The sequence below is a fragment of the Lepus europaeus genome, chromosome 4, assembly GCF_033115175.1.
Source record: "Lepus europaeus isolate LE1 chromosome 4, mLepTim1.pri, whole genome shotgun sequence".
Classification (NCBI taxonomy): Eukaryota; Metazoa; Chordata; class Mammalia; order Lagomorpha; family Leporidae; genus Lepus; species Lepus europaeus.
In genome coordinates this window covers 100,264,266-100,281,909 of record NC_084830.1, presented here as the reverse complement: position 1 = coordinate 100,281,909, position 17,644 = coordinate 100,264,266, and the positions used below count along the sequence as shown (strand labels likewise).

Here is a 17,644-nt window from a genome sequence, read left to right as displayed (position 1 = left end):
CCGGGGAGAGCCAGCAAGTTGGTGGCCAGCTACCCCATACCCACCAAAACACCGGACACCACAGTAGCCACAGGACCCGACCCCCGCCGAGGGCTGACCGCGCCCCGGAGCGACAGCGGAGACTCTCACATGCTGGGGCGGGGCGGGGCGGGGCGGGGCCGGGGCGGGGCTCCTGGCGCACGCGCACACGGGGCGTGCGAGGCGGGGCCGGGGCGGAAGAGGGCGCAGGAGCAAGCAGCGCAGCGCGGTTCTCGGCGGCTGGGTTCCGAATGGCGGCTCCTCAGCGGTTTCGAGTCCTGAGGTGCTACAGCTGCCGCCTTTTCCAAGTGCACCAGGTGGAGTGGGCGCCGGCCTCCCCTTCCCCCCGCGCGGGGACGGTGGCTGGGGTGTGGCGGTAGCTGGGGCCCGAGGAAGGGGCCATGTCTGCCCAGGGCCAGATTTTACAGGTGTCGCTTCCCTCGTCCAGGGCTTTGTGCTTCAGGTGTTTGCTTGGTGGTTGTAGAAACCACGAGGTGCTGGCGTCTACAGGGGCGGGCTCTGGTGAATGCCAGCAGGTGGCCGGGGAACCCAGGCCGAGGGCGGCACCCTCGTGGGCTCTGGGTTTGAACCGGAGAGACGCGACCGCTCTTCAATCTTGGCGCGCTCCTGGCCGCCGCCCGGGCGCCCCTCGCGGCCTCCCGGGGCTCTGCATCGACCTCCGTCCGCGAGCCGGGCGCTGTCGCTCAGCCCCTTCTCCTCGGCGGCCTGCTGGGTGGCCCCTCTGCTGGACTTCCCTTCCTGGTTATGTGCTGATCTCTCTTTCCCCAAGATGCCAGCTTCTAGAAATAAACTCTCCTCTTACAAAAAAAAAGGCTGTTGAGTAGGCATCTGTAAGTTCAACGCAAGCTGTTTTAGGTAAGGGCTATTTTAGGGGCTCAGAGTTTTTAATTGCCCTTTTTCAGGTGTGTTATAGGAGTTGAGAATTCATGGAAGTATCTGCCTTTTTAATTGTTACACGTCTATAGTGTAGCGAGGCTCTCGTGGTCGTTTTCAACTCTGTGGAAGGTGATTTGCGACCAGAGGAGAGGAACCCAGTTGACTGCAGAGCGGCTGTGCAGTGGGCAGCACCCCTGCATCCAGGATCACTCCCATCCTCAGTGAGAACGGCGAGGTCGCGCGGTTTCAGCAGCTGCTCAGTGGCAGAGGCAGACTGCGCCACTCCGAAGATCTTGTTATACCATACTGTCCCCAGTGAACTGGTCACCAGTGATGGTGTGCCTTTGCGGGTTTTCTGTAGACTGTATTTATTTGTTTGAAAGGCAGAGAGGGAGAGATGTGAAAGAAGCCCCTGGCTTCTGGCCATGGCTAGGCAGAGGGATGGGGAGGGAGGGGAGACAGAGATCTATCTGCTGGTTCACTCCCCAGAGAGCCACAGCCGCAGGGGCTTGGCCTGGTGGAAACCAGGCGCTTCTTCCAGGTCTTCCATTTAACTAGTTATTTTCTTACATACAAGCTGTATTAATTTTTGTAGATTATATTAACTTTGTTCCTATCCACTACTAGTTTTCCTAACTGTTTTCAGTAATTTCTCATTTCATTCTTTGATTTTCAGATTAAAAATATCTATAGTGATAACTATAAATAACGATTAATGTTTATCTGTAAATAATAATTTTCATGCCTCTTAGTATGTTCTCTTTTTTAAAAAAAAATGTGTTTGTTTTTCTGAAAGAGTTACAGAGAGGTAGAGAGAGAGAATCTTCCATCCACTGCTTCACTCCCCAGTTGGCCGCAATGGCCGGCACTGGGCCCTGAAGCCAGGAGCCAGGAACTTCTGGGTCTAACATGCAGGTGCAGGGGCCCAAGGAGTTGAGCCATCTTCTACTGCTTTCCCAGGCCTTAGCAGACAGCTGGAACAGAAGAGGAAGAGCCGGGACTAGAACTGGTGTCCATATAGGATGCCAGCACTGCAAGCAGCAGTTTTACTGGCTATGCCACAGCAGCAGCCCCTATGTTCTTTTCGGTTCCTTTGGCTGGTACAACTAGAAACAGCGGTAAATAATACTGGGATACTCATCATGTTACTGGCTGTCGTGGGAATGCCAGTAGTGACTCTAGCTTTTCATGCTGGGTTTCAGATATTTTATGTTCAGTGAGAACTCATCTGGTCATGCTTGTCAAGAATCAAAAGTAAATGTATGTTACGGGATTTTTTTTTTTTTTTTTTTGAGAACCACAGGTGATAGAGATCTAAATTGATTTAGTTTTACACCACTTATTGAATAGTCTGTTCTCTTTTTTTTTTCTTTTGGACAGGCAGAGTTAGAGAGAGAGAGAGAGAGAAAGGTCTTCCTTCCGTTGCTTCAGGAGCCAGGTGCTTCCTCCTGGTCTCCCATGTGGGTGCAGGGCCCAAGCACTTGAGCCATCCATCCTCCACTGTCTTCCCTGGCCACAGCAGAGAGCTGGACTGGAAGAGGAGTGGCCGGAACAGAACCGGCACCCCAACCGGGACTAGAACCTGGGGTGCTGGTGCCGCAGGCGGAGGATTAGCCAAGTGAACTGCGGCACTGGCCTCATTTTTCTTTTTTTTTTTTTTAAGATTTATTTATTTTGCAAGTCACAGTTACATAGAGAGAGGGAGAAAAAATAGATATGTTCTATCCACTGGTTTGCTCTCCAGATGTTGCAACAGCCAGCACTGGGCCAGGCCAAAGCCAGTGTCTCCCAGGGCGGGTGGCAGGGACCCAGACACTTGGACCATCTTTTGCTGCTTTTTCCCAGGCCATTAGCAGGGAGCTGGATCAGAAGTGGAGCGGCTGGAACACAAACTGGCCCCCATGTTACAGTCACAGAGGGGAGGGCAATTGCCAGAGCGAGTCTTGTGGGTTCTTTTCCTCAGCTTAGTATAGAAATAAAAAGCCAGGAAACAATTTGCAAAGAAGCAGAAACTTTTATTCGATTGACAAGCAACAGAGAAAGTGTCTGGTCCGAGAGGAGAGCAGGCGGAGTGCCCGAGCAGAACGCTGGCTTTGAGGAAGGGTCCCAGCTTTTTAGGGTGTTACTATCTGTTCATTGGGTTATCCTACTGGGGGTGCCCACTGGACAGGGGGTTTCACATATGTATGTTGATTGGCTTGGGGCTCATGAAGATAATGGGGGTCTCCTGGAGACTGCCTATCTCCTTAGGGGCTCAGCCCCCTCGTCTGCTAGCTCTGGCTGAGAGTGCAGCCACTCTGGAGGTGTGATTTAAAGCCACAACATCACACAAGCTAGCCTGAGTTTCCTGGACCAGTCTGGCTCTCCCCAGGGGCTCAGCCTTTCCCCTGCCAGCTCTGGGTGAAAGATTGCACCCACCCTGAAGGTGCGGTTTAAAGCTGCAAGGTCACACATGCAGCACAAGAAGCTGTCAGTGGGGGAGGTGCCAGTTAGTCTGGAGACAGGCTTTCTAGCCACAGGTGACAGCTTGCTTGTGAAGAACTTTCTACCTACGTCTGAAGGGGCCCACAGACTCACAGCCTCACTTGGCCAGCCTCAACCCATGTGGGATGTCCGCATTCCAAGTGGCAGCTTAACCTGCCACACCACACCTCTGCCCTCGTTGTTTTAAATGCCACCTTTCTAGTGTGCTAAATTTCCATATATATGATGCCACTTGAGAAAATTCAGGGACAGGTGTTATGACACAGTGGGTTAAGCCACTGTTTGGGATACTTGCCTTCCATATTAGAGTGTCAGCTTGAGTCCTGGCATCTCTGCTTCCAATCTAGCTCCCTGCAAATGCACCTGAGAAACAGCAGATGATGGCTCAAGTACTTGAGTCCCTGCCATCCGCATGGCAGGCCCGGATGGAATTGGCTCCTGGCTCTGGCCTGGCCCAGCCCAGCTGTTGTGGCAATTTGAGAGGTAAACCAAGCAGATGGAAAATCTGTCTGTCCCTCTCTCTGTCACTTTGCCTTTCAAACAAAGAAAATTTTTAGACAAATGAAGTTAAAAGTAAGTTTATTTTGGTGCAAAAATATTTTGAAATCATATCTACAAGGGGTCTTCAAAGAGTTCATAGAAAATGCATATTATGAAAGAGTAGGCATGGAATTCAAATTTTGTCCCAAAATGGATTTTATCTTTTAATTCCATTTGTCCATGATCTTTTTTGAAGTACCCTCATATATGTTGGTTTGCTTCTGGATTCCACTTCCCATTGATCGTTCAGAATTTTTGCTGATCCACTTCCACCTTGTTTTAAATAATTAATCTGTGGGGCCAGCATTGTGGCACATTAAGCTGCCACTTGGGATGCCAGCATCCCATAACAGGGCCAGCTTGAGTCCTGGCTGCTCTGCTTCGGATCTACCTCCCTGCTAATGTTCTTGGGAAGGCACTGGATAATGGCCCAAGTACCCAGATGGAGCTCTGACATCCTTTGGCCTGGCCCAATCCCAGCCATCTGGGGAGTGAACCAGCAGATTGAAAAGCTCTCTCTCTGTTTCTCTCTGGCTCTGCCTTTCAAATAAATAAACATTTCATTTTATTTATTTATTTAAGGAAAAGAGAGAAGGAGAGATAGATCTTCCATCTACTAATTCACTCCTCAAATGACTGCAACGGCCATGGCTGTGTCAGGCCAAAGCCAGGAGCTTCATCCGGGCCTCCTAAAGTTAATCTTTTAGAAATTAAATAATAAACTCATTATATGAGCTGTATTTCTGAAATTGCCTTGCAGCTGAAGAAGAGTCTCAAATGGACATGCAGAGCGTGCGGAGAGAAGCAGTCCTTTTTGCGGGTAAGTCGTGAGGAGCAGAGGCAGGTGGAGTCCCAGCATTCCACGCCTGGGATTGCTTTCTCTCACATGAAGTTCAGCAGACTGAGTGCTCTGTGAAATAGACAGAGCAATGCCTGGTGAGACAGTGTTGCCTTTGTTTTCTTTATTCAGCAAGAATGTGTTGCATGCCTTCTGTGTGCCAGGCACCTAGAAACAGTGGGCACCAAGACGCTTAATGTTCTTGCGTTCATATAGAAGGGGAAGAGAGAGTAATACACGAGCACACAGGCACACGCACGCTTGTAACCTAAAGCTAGGCCGAGCGCGGTGGAAGGAAAATGCAGGGGCCTGCAAGATAATAAGGGAGTCTGCGAGCAGGGCTGGGGGGAGAGTGGGCTCAGGGGGCCACGGTGCTCAGGGACCTGGGCTGCCTGCTCTCCTTCAGTTGCTTTTCCCCGACCTTGCACACAGTTTTCAAGTCTGCAGGTATTGACATCAACTGCGTCTTGTGCTTTGCTCCATGGAATCACAGTTCCCACTCAATTTGCCAGCTCTAGCCCAGTGCTGCCTCTCCCACCTCATCTCTCATCCTTGTTCTGCTTCTTTCTTTCTTTCTTTTTTTTCCTGCTTCTTTCTGACCTGAAACAGTCCAGCTCCTCTCCTCAAGGCCTCTGTGCCCATTATCATTATGCTGATCAGGAGTTAAGTGTTAATGTCATCTGGTGAGTACTGTCCTTTGCAGACTGTGCAAGAGGCTTTGCCTACATTCACTGTGTGTCCCTAGCACTTAGCACAGTGCCTGACACATCGCCAGTGCCCCATGAATACTTGTTAGACAAGTCACTAGTTTGATGGGTATTTATGTCCCTAGAACAGAAATCCTAGAAATGAAATTGTTATTTTAGAGGATATCTTTTGATTAGGGTTCCTTTCATTGCAAATAATAGACAAAAACATTTCAAAATGGCTTTAGCAAAGATGTTTTTCAAATGTGCTGTCCGTAATGGGGTACCTTAGGGAAGGCCCAAGGGCAGAACTTCATCCCTGAACCCTTGAAAGAAAAGTTGCCAACAGGCAGGTATCATCTTTTCCTCCCTTCTCCTCCCCCTTGCCCGGTTTCTCCCTATGTACGCCTCCTCCTTCCCTTTCCCCACTCCCTCCCTTCCTGTTTGTTCCCAGATGGTTCACAGTAACGTCCTCCACTCAGAGAACGCAGACTCTCATTCTGAGCCAGCTGGAGTAGCTGAGTCCCAATTACAGATTCCTGGGAGAAGCCATCCCCTGGGCCCTGGTTCACTCAGATGTCCACCTCTGGTCCAACCAACTGGGGAGGGTGCCAGGGGATGGGGGCTGGCTCCTCAGCTAGGCAGACACCCCACAGTGGCTGCAGCTTGTCCGAGGTGTCTGCATTTCTCAGCTCTTCGCGAGGAAGGCTTCATCCTCTCAGGGCCTCCAGGCCTGTGCAGTGGTTACAGCAGCAGTCACACACCTGACTGTCCTGGGAGGATGTTGACATGTGTGGACACTGGGATCCCGGCTTTGTCGTCTGCAGCTGCCTCCAGCAACTGGAAGTGGCGGAGGCGTGGGGGAGCTACCCAGGAGGCCTGTAGGGCGGGACCTGCAAGTGGCTGACATGGGAAAGAGCCTGGTCTCCTGGCCATTCCTGGCCCCAGGGCACACTGGGGAGTGAAGTCTTCATTCTGTGCCAGAGGAGGAGGCTGTGAGTGTGTGGCAGAGCATCCCCTGGTGCTCATGCAGCTCCTTCAACGCTGCCATTCCTTGTCTGAAGTTGCTGCAAGCAGGATTGCTCTCCCCAGCAGCCGCTGCAGTTGTTCTGTCCACGTCAGCAATGATCTCCATGTTACTGAAGACCAGTGGGTAGTTCTCAGTCCTCACGTGACTTCACGTCCTGGCAGCCCCTTGCAACATGCTCTGCTGCTCTGCTTCCTGCCCTGCCAGCTGCTGTTCCCTTCCTCCCTGTCTAGGCACTGGAGTGCTCTGATTGTAGCCTCTTGACCTCTCAGAGTGACCCAAGGTAAGATCATCTGACAACTCAGATGCATGCAGGCCACCCTCCACCCAGTCGCTGCAGGATACGTAATTGGCATCTCACGTGTTACATGATGTCTGATGGTGCCCACAGCCATCGCGTCCCTTCAGTGCTGAGTCCCCCTTTCCCTTGCCTTCTGCGGCACCCTTTTCAGCCTAGCAGATTGCCTAAGGCAGAGAAGTAACAAGCAAGAAAGGATATGGCAGTGCATTGAGGGTTTATGATTCCTAGAACCTCACTGCCACCATTCTGCCTTTGCAAGAAGCTCTGGTTCCAGGGGAAAGTCTGGCCTCTCCAGCACCCTTCCCCTACCCCAGCTCTCAGAGTCTGGATGAACTCCCCTGCAGTGAGTCCACAGGAGTTACGTGTCCATGGGACATGGAGAATTGGCCTGCAGGTGGCCACACACACGCTCTGTTGTCTACTGGACTTCATTTACAGAGCACACACTCAAGACCAAATCACTGTCTCACATATTTCAGCAGCTGGAAGGTTAGTATAGCAGTGAAGGTGGCACGTCATGATAGTGCCCGGCTTTGAGTCCCGGCTCTGGCTCCTGACTCCAGCCTCCTTCTAATGCAGACCCTGGGAAGCAACAGTGATGGCTCAAGTAATTGGTTCCTGCCACGCACATGGTAGGCTTGGAATGAGTTCTTGTCTCCCAGCTGTTGCAGGCATTTGGGGAGTGGACCAGCAGATAGGAGGTCTCTCTGTCTGTCTCTCAAATAAATAGAAACTTAGTTTAAAAAGAACTTCAGATTGGCAGCAGCAGAGCAGGTCCCATGCCCATGAAGGTGACACTCATGTGGAAGACCCTGCCAGCTTCCCCTCAGACCACTCAGTTCCAGTCTCACTAGTCACCCATGTGCCAGGCTGAGGGTCTCTGCCTTCATTTCCGTCTCATTGTTTCTGATGGGACAGTCTTTTCCCAGTTGTGCGTGTGACTCACCCATATCTCCTGTTTGTACTCAAATTTTGCCTTCTCACTGACTCATTCCTTGCGCACTCTGGAGGCCCTGTGTCAAAAGGCATCCGTGTTCCTAACTCTGCCCGCCCCCATTCTTTGCCTTATTCTTCTCAGGAGCACCTACTGCTGTCTGATAGGCCAGACATTTTACCTAGTTGGGATCTTCAAAAAGTTCATGGAGATGCATATTTTGGAAAACACTGTACATGGATTTAAAAATTCTTTTGTACCTTTTTAATTCATGTTCATTAGCCATTTTGTGCAGGGCTTGGGGTAGAGCTCAGTACTAGTGGGGCAGCCAGAGAGAACTAAATTATCAGTCTGGAGCTCGTTCACCTGTCAGCCACCTTAGACATAGCCACTGGTCCTAACGATCTGCACAGCCTGCTTCAGGCTTCTTTGGGCCTTGGAGAACACGGTGTTGTCCTTGCTGAGACTCCTCTCACACGCATCTGTTCTGCACGCCCGGCCAGCGCTTTTTAAACTCAACAGTGTTGTTTCTTTTGCTTCGCAGGCTTACGGTGAGGGCTCCGGGGCTGACTGCAGACGCCATGTCCAGAAATTAAACCTGCTGCAGGGGCAGGTTTCAGAGATGTCACTCAGGTAGAGTTTTGAGAGGAGCACAATTATCTTGCTCTTCCTGATAACTGGATAGTGGGTGTGTGCTTTGTCTGTGAACTCACACAGTGGAGAAAACCCATAGGTTTCCGTGTCTTGCAATAAGAGGGTACTTCACGAAGTTTGGGGGAAATATGCATTATCTTTAATGACATTCTCCTGTGGATTTTTCGTCATACTCTTATACAGTCGCTTAAATACCTTGAACAATTCTCTCAGTAAAAATAACTAGAAAAGGGGACTGCAGTATTTTAACTGCACTGATGAGCTAGCAGGAGAGTCCGTAACCCTCAGGCAAAAGTGGAGTAAGAGCCAGGATCCAGAAGGGAGTCCCTGAGCTGCTGTGATTGAAGGCTGCTTCTCCGGAGCCCTTGTTTAGACAGCCAGAGGACTGCAGGAGGCCAAAGACAAAGTGTGGACCCGGTCAGCGGGAGCCCTCCACGCAGCTGACTGGACTCTCAGGTACAAATACATACCCGCTGTGCAGCAGGGCTTTGCGTCGGCTGAGGAAAGAGGACTCGCTCTCCGTGATTCTGGAAGCCTTCCTGGTCTTTTAGCCTTCACACACCACCCGCTGTGTGAAGAGCCTCTAGCTGAGCATTTACATTTCAGATGCTCCAGGAAATTGAGGTACATACAGCTCCTCTCTGCAGCAACACATCTTTCACCCTGGCTTCAAAGAAGTCCCACAGGTAGAATTCCAAGGAGCATAGACTCAGAGTTACAAATCATTATACACTCAAGTAAACATGTCAGAGTAGACTAAGTAACAGGCGGCTCAGAAAAGCCAGAGTGCAAGGACTGCAGCATGCATAACATTGCATGTGTAATACACTTGACAAAAGAGGGAGTTAACGGTTGATAGAGGGACATTAAAAATAACTAAATACATTTGAAAAAGAACCAAAAGCAGTTTATGGAAGATTTTTTTAGAAAGAGTTATTTGTTTGATAGAGTAACTAGAGAGACAGAGAAATCTTCCGCTTGTCCACTGGACACAATGACCAGTACTAGGCCAGAACAGAGCCAAGAGCCTGGAACTCCATCTGGGTCTCCCACATGGGTGGCAGGGGTCTAAGTACTTGGACCATCCTCTGCTGCCTTCCCAGGCATATCAACAGGGAGCTAGATCAGAAACAGAGCAGCTAGGGCTTGAAACAGTACTGATAGGGGATGGCAGCATCATAAGTGGAGCTTAACTCTGCGCCACATACTGGCCTCCAGTTCTTAAAGGTAGAGGGCAGGTATTGTGGTGTAGCAAGTAAAATTGCCTCCTGAGACACTGGTATCCCATAGGGGCACTGGTTTATGTCCTATCTGCTCCATTTCTGATCGCTGCTAATGGCCTGGGAAAAGCTGCGGAAGATAACCCAAGTGTTTGGGCCCCTGCCACCCACGTGGGAGACCAAAATGAAGCTCCTGGTTCCTGGCTTTGGCCTAGCCCAGCCCTGGCCATTGCAGCCATCTAGGGAGTAAACCAGTGGACAGAAGCGCTCTCTCAGGTCGGCGCCGTGGCTCAACAGGCTAATCCTCCGCCTTGCGGTGCCAGCACACCGGGTTCTAGTCCCTGTCAGGGTGCCGGATTCTATCCCGGTTGCCCCTCTTCCAGGCCAGCTCTCTGCTGTGGCCAGGGAGTGCAGTGGAGGATGGCCCAAGTCCTTGGGCCCTGCACCCCATGGGAGACCAGGAGAAGCACCTGGCTCCTGCCTTTGGATCAGCGCGGTGCGCCGACTACAGCGCACCAGCCATGGTGGCCATTGGAGGGTGAACCAACGGCAAAGGAAGACCTTTCTCTCTGTCTCTCTCTCTTTCACTGTCCACTCTGCCTGTCCAAAAAAAAAAAAAAAAAGCGCTCTCTCATTCTCTGTCTCTCCCACTCTGTGATTCTGACTTTCAAATAAATCAATCAATCTTAAAAAAAATAAAAGTAGAATCATTGAAATTAAACATGCAAGAGACAGGCTAAACATTAAATGCAGCTGAGGAGAGAATTCACTGAAATGAAAGATGAATTTGAAGCAATTATTCACAACACATCACAGGATGATTAAAAGGTAGAAGGCATGAGGGGAAGTTGAGGCACATGCAGAACACAGAAGAATTCCAGCAAGAAGAATAAAGAAGTGGTAAAAGCGCTACTGGAAGAGTTAAGAGTGCGGAGAGTTTTCCAGGATTAAAGACTTAACATTCTTAGATTCAGGAAACAATAAATCACAAACCATATAAAGCCCCTATGTTATTTGCAAGCAGCATAATGGGGCATGTAGGAACTCTTATGAATATAGAAAACAACTAGAACTAATCTGTTGGCTTAACATGATCACAATGATACAAGGTCAATATGAGAAATTATATTTCTATGTAAGCGCAGTGAACAATTGGGAAATAATTTAAAAATTTTTCAGAATAGCATCAAAAATAAAATACTTGGGGATGAATATAAGAGTAAGGATGCAAGATCTATTTGGCAAAAAGAACAAAACATTGTTCAGGGAAGTTGAAGATTTAAATTAACGAAAAGCTATAACTTTTTTTTTTTTTGACAGAGTGGACAGTGAGAGAGAAACAGAGAGAAAGGTCTTCCTTTTGCCGTTGGTTCACCCTCCAATGGCCACCGCGGTAGCGCGCTGCGGCCGGCGCACCGCGCTGATCTGATGGCAGGAGCCAGGTGCTTCTCCTGGTCTCCCATGGGGTGCAGGGCCCAAGCATTTGGGCCATCCTCCACTGCACTCCCTGGCCACAGCAGAGAGCTGGCCTGGAAGAGGGGCAACCGGGACAGGATCGGTGCCCCGACCGGGACTAGAACCCGGTGTGCCGGCGCCGCAAGGCGGAGGATTAGCCTAGTGAGCCGCAGCGCCGGCAGCTATAACATTTTTATGGCTTGGAAAATTAAGGTATAACATTTTGGATTGTTGAGCTGTCACTTTGTCCTAAATTGATCTAGAGAGTTAATCTAGTCCCACTCAAAGTCCCAGCAAGCTTTTGTTTTTTTTTTAAGGAAATTGGCCAACTGATCCTAAAATTTATATAGACAAGCAAATGACCAAGAATGACCAAAACAATTTTGATAAAGAATAATGTTGGAGGACTTCTACAAACCTGACTTAAAGATTGACTACAGTACAAGGACACAAGGCCAACATGTGAAATTATGTTTCTATAAAAATGCAGTGATCAGTTGGAAAAATTGCTGGCAAAGGACTAGACTAAATGTCATCAGCAGGTGGATGGGTGAACAGCTGTGCATTCATCCAGGGATACCGTGCAGCAGCAGCACCAGTGGCAGATCTCAGAACAGCACTGTAGGAGGCCGGCTGAACAGAGCTGTGCACTCTGGGCTCAACGGCACACACTGCACAGCGGTGTCCTGGGGAGGACAGCTCACTGCAGAGGTAAATGAGGGAACTTTTGAGGGTAATCAGGATTTTTCTGTATCTTGGTTGAGGTAGCAGTTATAAAGATCTAACCTATCAAAACTCAACTATACACTTAATGGGTACATTTCAATATAAATGAATTACACCCCAACAAGTTCATTTTAAAAGTTAAATACAAATCTGTCTGTTGGCACAACATAATGAAGTTGCAGGAGCCAGAAGACAGAGGGAAGGAATGAAAAGCAGCTGGAAAAAAGAGGGCTCGTTATCTGCTTCCCAGTGGAAGCACTGGAAACGAGAAGGCCGGCTGTGTCCAGAGTGCGGAGACATCCTTTAGCTGCTGGAGTGAGTTCTTAGATCAGGCAGCTGTGCAGAGTGCTGGCCACTCACTGGTTGGACGCCGCTCAGCAGAACTGAGTGTCTGTGTGGGTCAGGGAAGGTGTTTCTACCTGCATCACCTTGTTTCATCGTCATAACAGCCCTGTGAGGACCAGTGACTTAGGACAAAGTCACTGGGGTAGAGGTGTGCAGGTGCGCACTAGAATGAGTTTCATGTGGTGACGTGATGTAACAACCCACATGCATGGACGTGGCCTTGATGCTAGCCTCTAGTCCTCACACAGGCCCCACCCCTTGCTCATCTTTCTGAGATGAAGAGCCCTCGCTGCTGGCCCCAGGAGGCTGGCTGGGGCCACTCTGACTTGGCAAGCTCAGCAGAATTCTTTCTGTGACTACAGGACTCTGTGTGACCTTGTCCCATGAGGACATCCCCATGTTGATGGGAAGAACCCTGGGTTTTAGGGGACTTGAGCAGGGGACATGCATGTAGCTTGTTTCATTTACCTTAGCATCATAGACACAATATTATCTACATCTGTGGATGAGGAAAGTCAAATACAGTGATGGACCCAAAGTCTGATGAGCCACGCAGCTAGTCGCTGTCAAAGCTAAGATGCCAATTCCAGTCTGCAAGTGGAGGGCACACCCTCTCTGCCCCATGTCTTGGTCCCTGTTGGGGAGGGCTTGACGGTGCTCAATCAAAGGAAACAAACAGCTCCTCTCCCCAGGCCCTCAGCTGCTGCAGGATGACCAAATCACACCAGACCGCAGAGATCAGTCCCTGAGGTCCCCCAGGACAGTCTCTGAGTATTGAGTCCTTGCATCCTGCCATTTTCATCTTCATTGTCCTTCCTCTTTCTGGTCATTGTACAAAAGGCGTATGTATGCTCTTCCTCTAAGGTCCCTGGGAGGTTTTAGAAGTGCCAGTGAAGAAGAAATTGGAGGTCACCAGCAGGCTGAGAATGTGAACCCTCAGGTAAGCCAACAGCTTCTGTCCCAGCTTAACGCAAGTAGTTCTGTATATATATTGTCAAAGAACAAAACCACATAATTTGATTTGGTTTGACTTTTGCAGTTCTAGAATCAGGCAAAACTTCATTCCATAGCCTAGAGCAGAAGGGTTGGTTTCATAGAGAAAGTCTGAAGAAAGCAGAAACAAACAACAGGGTAGATAAGTCGTTTCAAAGTTGCTTTTCTTGTGAGGTGGAGGCAGGGAGGGAGACAGAACAGCAGGAAACTGATGTGTTAACATCACGTCACCTTGTGTGGTAAGGGTTAAAGCGGTGGCCTGTTTGGGAAATGAGGCCAGTCTCTCCTGATTTCTCACAAGGTCAGGTGACAGCTGAGTTCCCCTCTGAGGACATGGGGGCAGCCTTTTCATGGGTGACTCCATTTTTATTTTTAGTCTGGTCTCTTGAGGCCCAGTGCAGGAGCTTGCTCCAAAACAGTGGGCTCCTGTAATTTTTATTTGCCAGCTGTACATTCAGCAAACCCTTACTGATGACAAGCAAAGCAACAGGGAACAGAAAAACATAACCTGTCCCTCTTGTAAGGGTGAGATAGATACGTCCACAGATCGGTACTGTGCAGAAAGGGGCTTTCTCTGTGTGCTTGGGGAGAGCACCTCCTGAACTCCGCGTGCAGCTCCTGCTGTGCTCCCCTGGCCCTCCAGGCACTTCTGATGGGAAGAGGCCGGTGTAAGCCACCCGGGGTCCCCCGTTCCCTTGCTCTACTTGAGAGCGGAGTCACATGGAATTGTGGAAAAGAGGCAGGCAGGCAGTGTGCGTGAGCTTTAGTGAGAAGGAGCTGACGTCATTGCCCCATCCAGGATGCCGGGCCACGGGGAAAACTGGCCCCTGCAGGACAGCCTGCACCTCTGCTCCCAGGAGCACTCTGGCCACCCTCTTCCCGCTTGTCTTCTAGGCTTTATTAAAGATCTATTTTATTTGGAAGGCAGAGTTACAGAGAGAGGGAGAATCAGAGGTCTTCCATCCACTGGTTTACTCCCCAAATGGCTGCAAAGTCTGGGCCTGAGCCACGCCGGAACCAGGAGCCAGGAGCTTCATCCAAGTCTTCCACATGGGCACAGGGGCCCAAGAACTTGGGTCATCTTCCACTGCTTTCCCAGGCACATGAACAGGGAGCTGGATCGGAAGGGAGCAGTGGGGGCTTGAATCGGTGCCCATATGGGATGTGACCGCTGCAGACGGCAGCTTAACCCACTATGCCACAACGCTGGCCCCAATTTTCATTTTTTAAAAACAGTAGGGGCCAGCGCTGTGGCGTAGTGGGTAAAGCTGCCGCCTGCAGTGCCAGCATCCCATATGGGTGCCAGTTCAAGTTCTGACTGCTCCACTTCCAGTCCAGCTCTCTGCTATGGTCTTGGAAAGCAGTAGAAGATGGCCCAAGTCCTAGGGACCCTGCACCCGCATGGGAGACCGGGATGAAGCTTCTGCCTTTGGCCGTTGTGGCCATCTGGGGAGTGAACCAGTGGATGGAAGATTATTCTCTCTCTTTCTCTCCCCCTCCCTCTCTTTCTCCCTCTCCCCCTCCCTCCCTCTCTTTCTCTCTCTCCACCTTTCAAATAAGTAAATCAGTCTTTAAAAAGGCAGTGAAAGGTGGGCTGCAGGTATTGATCCCTTCACACGAGGGAATGAGCTTGCCTCTGCACTTCACCAGTGTAAATGCCATTCACCGTCATCTGTGACACCGTGATGAATATCCTGTGTCTTTGCTGTCCATATGGGGTCACTGGGCCAGGGAATGTGGACATTGGAGGTTTTGACAGGTTGGGCCCTGCTGCTCCAAGGTCTGGCCCGGTGTGCACTACCTGCTGGTGAGAAGGGACACGTGGGTCCTGAGCCCCTGGGGTGTCAGAGGTTCCGTAGATGTGCTTGCTTTCCGACTCTGAGAACAGCCTCTTCCTGACACTTAGGGAGAGAGCCGCTGGCTGAAGTTTCTGGACAAGGACTCCCCAGCTCTGGAACCAGGAGGAGTGTGTTTACACAGACAGCCTTCATCCAAAATGGAGGATCCAGACGCTCCCTTCAGTCAAGAGCTGCCCAGAAAAAGGTGCCCAGCACGTCACTGGTCCAGGTGTAGCCAGTGCTCTCACTGAGTCCCAGAACGGAGACAGGAGACACTGCTGGCGGCAGCCAAGTGGGAGAAGCCTGGGAGGTGGATGCAGGGGTGCTGCATGGCGCCCTTTATAGGAGTGCTCACTGGATTCTGAACAGCTCAGACAACTCACCTCACAGAACTGGGTTTAAGGGAAGTGGCCAGGGCAGCTGACGAGCCTGGGAACCTTAACCTAGAGAAGCAAAGACCACAGACTGCACAGGAGGTGGCCGCCTCTGCTCCAGACTCCCCTGTGCAGCTCAGCTTTCAGGAGACAGCCTAAGGCTGAGGATCCGCTGTGGCCCTTACAGAGGCGGTGCTTTGGGGAGGTAGATTCTGGACAAGCCATGGGGCAGAGAAGTGCCACAGCCTGTTGATGGAGGGGGCAGGGCTGAGCAGCTGCCTAGAGGCTGTAGAGGTGAGGCTCCTGCTTTGCCGTGTGTGCAGCCAGGTGGCCACTCAGGCGGCCATGGGGGACTGTGGTGATAGGGCTGGATTGTTGACAGCACTTTCCTTCTGCCAGGAAATGGAGCCCAAGCACAGCCCAGACAGCACACAGCCATGATATCCCAGACCTGGGCGACGCCGAGGGCTCCTGGGAACCCCGTAAGGTTGGTGTTGGGGAACAGCACTTCCCTTCTGGTCCCAGTGATACCAAGCATACGCAGGGATGTTGAAGTATGAGGTTTTTACTCCCACAAAGCACAGCTTCCTTCCTGAGGCTCTTGTCTTCAGCTCCTTTCTCTGGGCTCTGCCCCATCTCGCCCCCTGCTCATCTTCCCCATGAAATTAACTGGCAGCCCAAAAGGCATCGTGATACCTGGGCGTCACCTGAGGTTGGCCCGGCTTTGCCTCACTCCCCAGGTACATACTCTCACATTAAAGGCCCCTGGTCACTCGGGCTGTGTTCCTGTTCCTTATGCTTGAACCTAGCAGAACCCACTGCACATTCAGTGCTGCAGAACCCAGGTTTTGCCTTATGCTGTCCTGGGAGCGTGGGCATGAGGCCTGCTGACATTGGTCACTGCCCTCGCCCAGCCTTAGCACAGATCACACAGATCACAGGCTCAAAGCCAGGAGGCAAGTTCAAATTTTGGTGTTGCCGGGACTAGGTTTGTGACCCTAAGTATGTGGCTCTAAGTCTCCAAATGACAGAATGTGGCAGAGCCATTGTTTTGCAGTCCCTGGGCTAAACATGAACTGTGTTATTGTGTTTAATGCTCATGTCAAGTCTGGTGCTTAGAGAGAGGAAGCAAGTTCAGTGGCAAAGCCAGTGTTGGGTATCAGGGATGGACGCAGGCCTCTTCCCCGTTGTTGATGCCTGGGTGGCAATGTTGCAAGGACCCACTCTGGGGTGGTTTTCAAATAAATCTTATAGTTAAGTAGTGAAACCTAATTTTTCAGGACATCTTTGGGTGCTGAATGGGAGACGCTGGACCCCAGCACCGTTGGCATGTCCCGGGGGAGCACAGCAGCGTTCTGAGGTGTCCTCTCCGGCCGGGGAAGGAGCAGGCAGGTGGAGTCGGCCTCCATCCACTTCCGGGCGGTCTCTAGGCCCTGCCTACTTGTCCTTCCTGTCAGGCACCCCTGACCTGACCTAAGCTCCCCGGGCACGGGCCACTGGGGACATGGCAATGTCTTTCCTGGAGCCTGCTCCTGGAATTTAACTGAGGGTGTGGGATGAAGCAGAGGGCGTTTATTCACTGTGCCACACCTAGCCTGCCAGCCTGAGGACTTCCAAGCAGCTGAGCTCAAATGCACAAGGGATAAGCATCATCTCAGAAACAAGTCCCAGCAGCTGGTCCCCCTGGGCACCCAGAGCATACAGCTGGCTTCTCTTGATGTTTCAGGGCTCCGCCGGCCTGACCAAGAAGGTGGAGGAAGGCGGCAGTCGTTGCCTCCAGCACTCAGTGGCCTGCAGCACCAGGGAACCCCGTGTTCCTCGGGAGGAACTGCCAAGTCCAGCCTGGCAGGTTAAGGCTACGTCTTCTAAATGGACAAGATATCTCCCATCTCCTGTGGACAGCTCACAGGTGGACACAGAGCCACGAGAACCACCACAGAGGGGACTCAGGACAGCAGGTCCAGCACAGGCTGAGCAAGGGACCCAAACCCCAAAGGAGAGCTGGGAAGCAGCCACTGTCCAGTTTCCTCAAGTCACACACACTCCCAGGCCTGGGTCCGAGAGGCCCTCTGGGAATTCCCCTGAGCAGTGGTGGGGTATGGGGATTCAGGCAGAGGGTGGGTCATCATTGCCAGTATCACAGACCCCTCCAGCCCTGCAGCTGTGTGACCTCTTTACAACAGGAGAGGATTTCAGTGATGATCTGTGAGCAGAGGCCCGGATGTTACTGATAACAGACGATCCTGGTACAAGAGCACCTCTGTTGGACCAAGAAATGGGCAGCTCCCTACGGTGCTCATTTCTACATGAGTGT

The 17,644-nt window shown here is 51.1% G+C and overlaps 1 protein-coding gene across 3 annotated transcripts; it reads left to right on the top strand.

Annotated features, from left to right (window-relative positions):
• Nucleotides 1-219: 219 nt before the first annotated feature.
• Nucleotides 220-17,642, top strand: MRNIP (MRN complex interacting protein). Of its 3 annotated transcripts, none has more exons than XM_062188567.1 (7): nt 220-335; nt 4,700-4,759; nt 8,270-8,358; nt 12,990-13,065; nt 15,025-15,161; nt 15,730-15,817; nt 17,057-17,642. In XM_062188567.1, exons 1-7 carry the CDS (start codon nt 270-272, stop codon nt 17,537-17,539), a joined length of 999 nt encoding a protein of 332 aa, XP_062044551.1. In that variant the 5' UTR covers nt 220-269; the 3' UTR covers nt 17,540-17,642. The 3 variants fall into 3 exon arrangements, with proteins under 3 accessions (XP_062044551.1, XP_062044553.1, XP_062044552.1); XM_062188569.1 differs by lacking the exon at nt 17,057-17,642 and adding an exon at nt 16,611-17,050; XM_062188568.1 differs by lacking the exon at nt 17,057-17,642 and having other exon boundaries at nt 15,730-16,604.
• The last annotated feature ends 2 nt before the right edge of the window (nt 17,643-17,644 follow it).